This window comes from Eumetopias jubatus, unplaced genomic scaffold (assembly GCF_037043125.1).
Source record: "Eumetopias jubatus isolate StellerSeaLion01/CBP00866 unplaced genomic scaffold, mEumJub1_p1.0 scaffold_5, whole genome shotgun sequence".
Classification (NCBI taxonomy): domain Eukaryota; kingdom Metazoa; phylum Chordata; class Mammalia; order Carnivora; family Otariidae; genus Eumetopias; species Eumetopias jubatus.
In genome coordinates this window covers 152,356,811-152,365,460 of record NW_028274811.1, presented here as the reverse complement: position 1 = coordinate 152,365,460, position 8,650 = coordinate 152,356,811, and the positions used below count along the sequence as shown (strand labels likewise).

Here is an 8,650-nt window from a genome sequence, read left to right as displayed (position 1 = left end):
TCTTGTTGAACAACCAACAAAGATTGTATAACCAGCAATGTTCAAATAAAAACCAGGCAGAATTTATTTACAAAAAGTTTAGATTCCATTGCAATACAACTTGCATAAATTACTAGAAGCTTTATATCATTATAAAAATAAATATCAAATTTGTTTCCACTTCTTAAGTACTCAAGTTCTTCAATCACATTTTATTTCTACTGTGTACATCTTTTACAAATAAATTTTACAGTAAATCCTATCACACCTATAGAATATATACCGTGGCAATGAAGTGATCAATTCAAGATATCCTGAGAAAAAAGATTGTTTTCAGAAGTCACACATACATCGGGGAAGCTATACTATGCCAACAAATTCACGTTATGTCCAACAAAGGTCTGTTCCGTTAGAGTCTGTGGATCCTTCTCCTTTACAGCGGCATAAGATGCGGTCCGGGTTTAGAGATGTGTTTTTTATATCTGTATATTTATGAACTTGGGGAGAGAGAATGGCCTGCTGACTTTTTTTTTTTTCCAAAGCAATTGTGACACCTACCTGTGGACCAAGGAAAAAACCAAATCATCCCAAATCCTTCAGTTGCACACCAACATCATCACATTATAAAAACGAGTCTATCTGAAATGATTCTGCCTCTTTCCTGACATCATCCAGATCTGTGATTAGTAATTTTGCCTAGTTGCAAAGTAGGGATTTTTTTTGAGATACTGCTGTGAGCCAGGTGAACTGCGGGGTCCTATCTAGTCCATCTGGACACAGGGGCAGGCCTGATAAACAGCTAGAGCTTCTCCAGTCTCTTAGGGTACTCTGCAAACAACACCTCTAAAGGGTCCTGATGCCCCAGGCTTCAGCAGCACTAGCTCATCAAAGCCAGGGTCTATTACACCTCTAGTGTAGTAAAAAATGGTTCCAAACTGCATACAAATACCCCAATTTTAATGATCTATTTTTCAAAGAGAAAACAACAGTGGTGCAATATACACGTTCCCGTGAAAGGAGTGATTTTTCACAGCAGAACTTGAGTGGGAAAAGAGGGACTATAATAAAACAGAATGGGTACTTTCCCACTTCCAGGAAAAAAAAAAAAGACTGAAGAACATTGCAATGCTCTGCCCTCAGACTCCATGACAAGAAGCAAGAAATATACAGTAAGCAAGTTTACAGTGCAATTGGTGTTGGAGGCTCCCCCAGGGTGGGAGGCAACCCCAGGGTGCCCACTTACTTGCATTGCTGCGCAGGGCGCCTTCTATAGGTAGGGCTGAACGCCCCCACCAACCACGGTGCAGCCCTCACTGGCATCTGTCAGGGGAGGCGGCAGTTAGTCAGAACCTGACCCCAGAGCCATCTGTCTCCCAGACAGCTTGCACACCCACCAGCCCGCACACCCATGCATGCTCACTCCCTGAACGCACAAAACAGTTTAGGGAAACTGTCTGAGCGGCCACTGTTGGAGACGGATTTGGGGCATGTTTCCTGTTCTCATTTTCTTTTCTTGTCTGAGCTCCTTCTGCAGGTCTTATCAACTCCAGCCTGAATTATGAGCCACGGTAGGAGACACAGAGAGGGCAGGGGAAGCGGCAGACTGTTGTCTTCTATTTGGAAGAACTAGCGCCTCTCAGACTTACTACAACATCTTGTTTCCTTCCAGCCAAAAGCAGAAGACTCAGCTGAGACTCTCCTAGCGGAGAACACACCAAAGCTTCTACTCAATCTACCGGGAGACAAGCTGTAATTTGCATTTTGTGACAATTTGTTTTTTGAGGAAACCAATCATGATAATAATACTAATCGTAATGATAATAGTAAGTTAAATAATTAATGTAAGTAATAAAGGGCTAAGCCTTATTGCAAGGCAGGGGTCGCTCTGCCCTCTCCGCCCCTTTTCAGTGCTACCGCCGCCCCCTTCACTTCCCCTAACTTCTGGTCAGAGTGGCGCCTTTCGCAACAAAGGCTCCCCGTGCCAGGCCCAAGGGTCTCCCTGGGCCCTGACCCAGGCGTTCTCCGAACTGCTGACTAAGCCGGGACCCGCCCGCTCTCGCTCTCCCTCCCCGGAGGCCCCGCGGGCCGCAGCCGCCTACCTTTCTTCGGCTCGTAGCCGCCGCCCGGGGGCCGGTAGTGGGGCTCCAGCGGGTGCGCACCCGCCTTGCCCGCGTCGCTGGCCGCCTTGGGCGCGGAGTGCAGCGCCTCTCCGGGGGCCGCGGCCGGCGAGTTGTACCGCAGGAGCCCCTGGCCCTGCAGCGCCGCGTTCAAGTTCCCGTAGTTTGTGTAGTTGCCGTAGAAGGGCGACGTGTAGTAGAGGTGGCGGCCGAGCAGCGGCGAGGCGGGGTAGGGCGAGCCGCCCGGCGGCGCCCCGGAGGAGGCGGGCGCGGCGGCCGCGGGCAACCCCGGCGGCGCGCAGCCGGGGCCCAGGCTTGGTTGCTTGAGGTCCGACGTGGCGATCTCGGCCAGAGACCACAGCTTGGGCTTGCTGGCGGGTGGCGGCGCGCCCGGCGACGTCCGGCTGCCCAGGGGCATCTTGCCGCCGCCGCCGCCAGCGCGGGGCGCGGCCTCAGGCGGGGGGCTCAGCAGCGGCGCCTCCACGCCAGTGAGGGGTGACGAGGTCACGGGCTCGGGCGGCGCCAGGTCCCGCTCGCCCTCGCCCTCGTCCTCCTCGTCGTCTTCCAGGTCGTCGTCCTTATGCTTGCACTCCGAGCCCGACTCGCACAGGGGGTCCCCGGCCCGGCAAGGCAGCTTCTCCCCGTCCGACTCGGCCGAGCACGAGTGATCCGTGAGCGAGTCGACGTGCAGGCTGATCCCTGCAGGGGCGCGGGCAGGGCTGTGGGACGCGGCGACACCCGGGCCCTGGGCGCCCCCCGCCCCGCGTGAACTCCCACCTCGACCCCACCCCAGCCACGTCCTGGGGGGAGCACGGCCTCCCCAGGAAGTGCCCCGAAGACCAACTCGGCTGGCCCCCGCGCCCCTGGGGGGCAGCGGGCAGCATCTTCCCCGACCGTGGCTCTGTGCCCGCCCGGGAAGAAAGCTCCAGCTAAGAGCTCGCGCCCGCCGCGGCCCCGCTCACCTTCGTCCTCCGCCGACGTCTCCGTGCCGTCCTGCGCCTTGTCCGGACTGCCCCCCTTGCCCCTTGCAGCGTCACCCTCGTCGTCGTCTTCATCCTCACTCTTGTTTCTCGGGGCCCACGTCATCTTGTTCTCCTTCTTGAGGCGCCGGCGCGCGTTGGCGAACCAGGTGGAGACCTGCGTGAGGGTCATCTTGGTGATGATGGCCAGCATGATCTTCTCGCCCTTGGTGGGGTAGGGGTTCTTGCGGTGCTCGTTGAGCCAGGCCTTGAGCGTGGCCGTGGCGTCCCGCGTGGCATTTTTGCGGTACGCCGGATCGTTGAGCTGGTACGGGTAGGCCGCGCTGCCGTACGGGTGGTAGCTGATGGCGCCCGTCATGCCGGTCGTGTGGGCGTCGTAGGGCGCGCCCTGGAACCAACAAGAGCCTGGTGAGTGCGGTGTGCGGGAACCCGGCCCTCATCGGCCCAAACGTGACCCCTCCGCCCTCCCAATGCCGCCTAGTCCAGGGTGAGTCCCGCGCTGGAACCTTATTTCCCGCAGCAAATAAGCAGAAAAAAAACGCAGCGCATAATGTAAGACAGGCTGCTGATCACGAAAACGCTGCAGTGCTAATCTCGAATTTTTTGAACTATTTCACTTTCCTAAAATGACGTGTCTTCCCCCCAAATATCCCTGAGCTGCGGGCACAGATGTACGCAAACATGCACGCACACGGACCCACAGGTACTTTCTTGATATCTAAATTTCTCTGGCTGGCTCCCCCTACTCCCCCTTCCCCGCCCTTATATGGTAAAAAAAAAAAAAAAAAAAAAAAAAAAAAACACCCCGGAGCCCCCGCTCCGCTATTCACCGCTCTAAAGCTCGGCAAATCCAATTTGCAACTCAGAAGCCAGTCACCGTTTCGAATACTTCAAATACGCGGTAATTAGCATTTTAATTCAGCCTTTAACGTTTAAATTCGAGACATTTGCAGCCTCCGCCAAGGCCCCAGCTCCGATGTCGCTGCCCCGGAATTCCACCCAGGGCGGGCCGTGGCGACAACAACCCCCCCCCCCCGTAACGGCCTCAATCACCCGAAACGGGCGTCACCACCAACGGGCCGGGCCCAGCCGCGGAACCAGAGGCGAGCGGGCCGACCCCAGGTCGGGGAAGCAGTGGCTACTCTCCGTACGCAGGGGACTGAGGCGGCAATTAGAGTTGCCACACGCCCGCCGACACGTTTTTTGAAAGCAGGGCCTGTGCGACAGATTAAGGCCAAGATCCTGTCGCGCCAGGAAGGGCCCCGGAGCTGCCGCCAAGGCTCCGCTCCCTCCCCCCAACCCGGTGATCCCCAAGCCCTGCAAGTGAACCCAAAGCGCCCGGCAGTCACCCCGGAAGCCCCAGGGGCGCCGAGCCTCGCTCCCCGGGCCGAGAGAAGCTAGCTCCCGGCCCGCTCTGCACTCTTCGCCAGGCTTTGGCGCGTGAACGAAGGACAACCCAGCACAGATTCCCGACCCCAGCGGTGTCGCACTTTTCAGGCTCTTTGGGAACATCACCCCGAAAGCCAAGGGGACCTCCGGTCTGAGGGACGTCTCCAGCGGGCCGCGCTGCCTCTCACTCCGGCCTCCTGTCCCGCCCGCGACGCGGCGGCCAGCGTCCGAGACTCGGGAGCCACCGCCCACGGCACTTTCCCCGCGCCCTCGCGCCCCGATCGCGGTCCCGTCGCCCGGGTGTCCCGCGTCCCCTCCCACCCGCCTGCGCGCGGTTACCATGTAGGACGGGAAGCCGGCGGCGGCGGCAGCCGCGTCGGCCGAGTACTGCAGCGGGCTGCCGAAGCCTGTGGCCGCCTGTGCCGTGAAGGCCGCGGAGCCCGGGTAAGGGCTGAACGCCGAGCCCGACGCCGAGCGAGCCAGCTCCTCGCTGCGCGGCGCCGCCAGCGCCGACGCGCCGTACGCCGGGCACGAGTAGAGCGCCAGCGAGCCGGGCGCCTGGTACAGGTAGCCCTGCGGGTAGGACATGGTGGGCGCGGGGCACCGGGCCCGCGTCACGCCGAGCAGCGGGCAAGGCGCGCGGCGCCCTCCATCCACGCCCGGCCGGGGCGCGGCGCGGCGGCGGGCGCGGGGGCCCCGGGCCGAGGCAGGCCGGCCCGCGCACTAGCCCGGGAGGCCCGCGGGCCGGGGGAGCGGCGGGGCGGTGGCGGTGGCGGCGGCGGCGGCGGCGGCGGCGGCGGCGGCGGCGGCGGCAGCGCGGAGCCGGTGGGCGCAGCCGCGCGCCAGGCCGGCGGTCGGGGTTTGGGGGAGTCTGGAGTCGGGAGTGAGGAGTTGAGGAAGGAGCGCTCGAGTTTCCGAGGGACATTGGAACGCGAAGCTGTCCGTCACGCGCTCATCTGCATATTCGGGCGCCCGCCCCCTCCCCTGCTCCGCCCGCTCCGCCCGCTCCGCCCGCTCCCGCTGCCAGGCCGCGGCCGGGGGAGGGGCGGGGAGGGGAGGGCGGAGGAGGAGGCGGGAGGGCGGGGGAGAAGGAGGGAGGGACGCGCAGGCTTTTGTGGCGCAGCCGCCTCCCGCGCAGCACCAGCCTGCGGCCCGCGGCCCCGCAGCCTGGCCGGGCTGAACAGCTCGCCCAGTGCGCACCCCCTCCCAGTCGCACGTACTCCCAGCGCCCCCCTCCCCAGCCCGCCAGTCGGCAACCCCATCCCTCCCGGGCCAGCTCCCCCTCGCCGCCCCAGTCACCTTCTTCACCGCCCCCCCAAGCCCCTGCTCCACCCCGCGGTCGGCCCTCAAGGACTAGGCAGAGGCCGCCCGCAATCGGGCCGGTCAGGTCCACTTGGGGGACGAACTGTCCTCGTCCCCTCTGCGCCACGAAGAGGCCGGCCCAGGGGACTGCGCGCGTGACTCCAGGCTCCGGGCCGCGAGCCGGGGGCGATGGGAGGGCGGGATGGGAGCGCCCGTGGCCCAGGTCCTCCTGGGGGTGGCGTGCGCGGCTCTCCCTTCCACCTTCCTCCGTCGACTCTGCCTCACCGCGTGTGAGGCTCCCGCGTGGCCTCGAGTCTGGTCGCCTGCCCCGCGCCTCCCAGCGCGTCCCTGCGGGGCCCGGATCCGAGTGCTTGACTGCGAACTGCCAGGAAGGCCCAGAGGTGAGCTTTGTGCCCCGAAGTCCAGAGTGGAGACCCGGGTCTCCGAGTGGTAGGACTTTGCGCTGTTGAGAATGTTCTGACACACGGCGCCAGTGTTTCTCCCGTGAAGATGCCACCCCGAAAGGTTTTATTTGATTTTATTTTAATAAGTTGACGCCTCTTTCGGACAAGTGTCGTAAAGCATTCGAGAGAATGCTTGTCACCGGACAGCCCTCCTCTGGCACGACGTGAAGCCTCGCTGTCACTTGGGAAGGAAGGAGAAAGAGGCTGCGGGCACGAACGCCATCGGCATCACAGGTAGCTCAGGTAACCTGCCGCTCCGGAGGTGCCTCTCGGGCCCAGAGGCAAGATGCTTAGTGAGGAGCCCTGGGACCCCAGCCCCAGAATACCTTTCACTCCTCAACCCTTCTCCATCTCTCCCCCACCTGGGCCCGAGGACGTGGGCGCCTGTGACAAGGGGGGTGGTCGCCGATGGGGGGCGCTCAGGAGGTCCACGGGGTGTAGGTGTGTCCTGGGCAGGGACGCCCACCCAACAGGTGCCTCTTCCTCCGAGGCCCTCTCCGGTGGATTACCTGTAAGGTGAAATTGCTGCAGCGGGGAGCTCAGGCCTGCAGCACTCTCTCCCAGACGCCTCCCCGCACCCTGCCCCACCAGCCCTGTATGGACTGATGTTGAGGTCCTGTGGGTGCTCGCCAGGCAAGGCTGCGGCGTGGGCATCTAGAGGCTCCAGCCCAGGCCTGTTCACAAGCAGAACCTTCAAGACACAGTGAAGCTGTGTTTGTCTTTCTCTAGGTCCGAGGGAACCAGTTACAAACGGAGGTGTTGGGCTTGGGAAGAATCCATTCTCCCTGGCCTGCAGGCATGTGACTCCTAGTAGGTGCATGTTACCACCAACCCCCACCAGTCTTCCCACCCCTGCCTCCCCAGTGTTCTCTCCTTCCTAAATACCAGCCCCTGCATCCTCTATACTTCAACTTCCACACCACCCCCAAACACACCACTTCTCCCACACTGGGCTACTTGGAGGACCTAGCCCAGCAGTTTCAACAATGCTGCCACCCCAGGCAAGCTGTCCTAATTCAGTGCAGGCAGACACTTTACACCGATTATTGTAGTGTCAAAGGAAAGAGAAAAGTAGTGGGGGAGGGGGGGTCTCCAGCAGTCCCCTGGAGCATACCATTGACAGGATCTATGATATTTTTGGTCTTCCCAAGAGAGGACTGTGTCAGGTAGAAGCCATAAATGAGAGTCACACACATTGAATGACAAACATAAACAGCAACAGATCAGATTGCAGGCTTTTGGGTTCGCTTCCAATTAGATAGTTTTAAGTGAAAAAAAATCAGGTCTAATTTTTATCTCCAAGGATGACTAGCCTCCAGTATTTCCATTTCTAAAGGCCAGTTCCTGCTGTTTCATTAGCATTTGGGGCTCGCCCCCTCACCCTCCCTCTCTCTCCCTCCACCCCCCTTGGGCCTGATCTCTGCCAGGGGCAGAAAAGAAAACATTGAATTATTACAAAAACATCCCCAGTTTGGAGCAGGAGCGTATGCTCCGGATACACTCGATTTTGACATCAATTAAGTATATAAGCAGACAAGCCCACGTGGCTTTGGAGGGGCTCGAGTCGCCCTGGGTGCATCTTCACAAACGCTGTCTTCTCTTCCCCTCTTTAGCTCGTGCTGCTGATTTTAAAGACAGCCTCTTCCTCGAGTGTATTTTCCCCCAGCAATTACACTCCTCCACTGAAATCTAAATTTTCCATACTGCTGCCTGCTACTAATAATAACCGTCTACCTTGCACTATTAAACAGTCGAATCACACTACATGCCGTTTTTATTGGTAGTGACTGTAGCAAATTAAAATGCCTACGCAGAGACATTAAAACTTACGCTCTGCATTGTTATTGGAATATATAAACTCCGTTTCACTTTAAAGTTCCCTGATTTTTTAAATTCACTTTTCCTTTTCTTAGATTAAAGTTGGCTTAGTCTTCTAAAATAAATCAATGGGAAAAACGGGCTGCAAGTGCGGAGGCTCGACGCGGTGGCTCCGCACGCGGCCGCCTGCGAGGGTGGCCTGGCTTGGCTCGAACAACGTCTCCGGTGACCGCGGAGAGCGCAGGCCGCGCGGAGAGCGAGCCGCTGCGGCGCGGGCCCCCTGGCCGCCTGTCCGAGACAGCAGCGACTGGGATGCTCAGCCCACGCGCGAGGGGTGTCCGGGCTAGCGGCGCCGCCTGGGCTTGGGCAGCCCCTTGGCCGCTCTTGTTTTCGGTTGCCGTCCGAGCTGGAACGGCAGAGAACGGGTAGGCGCGCAGGAAAACTGGAGAGCTGCTTTCGCGATCACTTTGTAACAATTACAGGAGCAACGCGCAGTTTCAGGCTTGCGGTGGAGTCTCCCCCTCTCCCATGTGTGCGTTTGTAAAAATAAGTTAATACTGTCACAGTTTTTGTTTCTTGTCCTTACAGTGGCCGATGCATT

The 8,650-nt window shown here is 59.5% G+C and overlaps 1 protein-coding gene across 1 annotated transcript; it reads right to left on the bottom strand.

Annotated features, from left to right (window-relative positions):
• Positions 1-1,246: 1,246 nt before the first annotated feature.
• IRX2 (iroquois homeobox 2) lies at positions 1,247-5,053 on the bottom strand. The gene is made up of 4 exons (XM_028090030.2): positions 4,805-5,053; positions 3,059-3,464; positions 2,079-2,795; positions 1,247-1,299 (listed from the first exon to the last, which is right to left on the bottom strand). Exons 1-4 carry the CDS (start codon positions 5,051-5,053, stop codon positions 1,247-1,249), a joined length of 1,425 nt encoding a protein of 474 aa, XP_027945831.1.
• Positions 5,054-8,650: the final 3,597 nt, after the last annotated feature.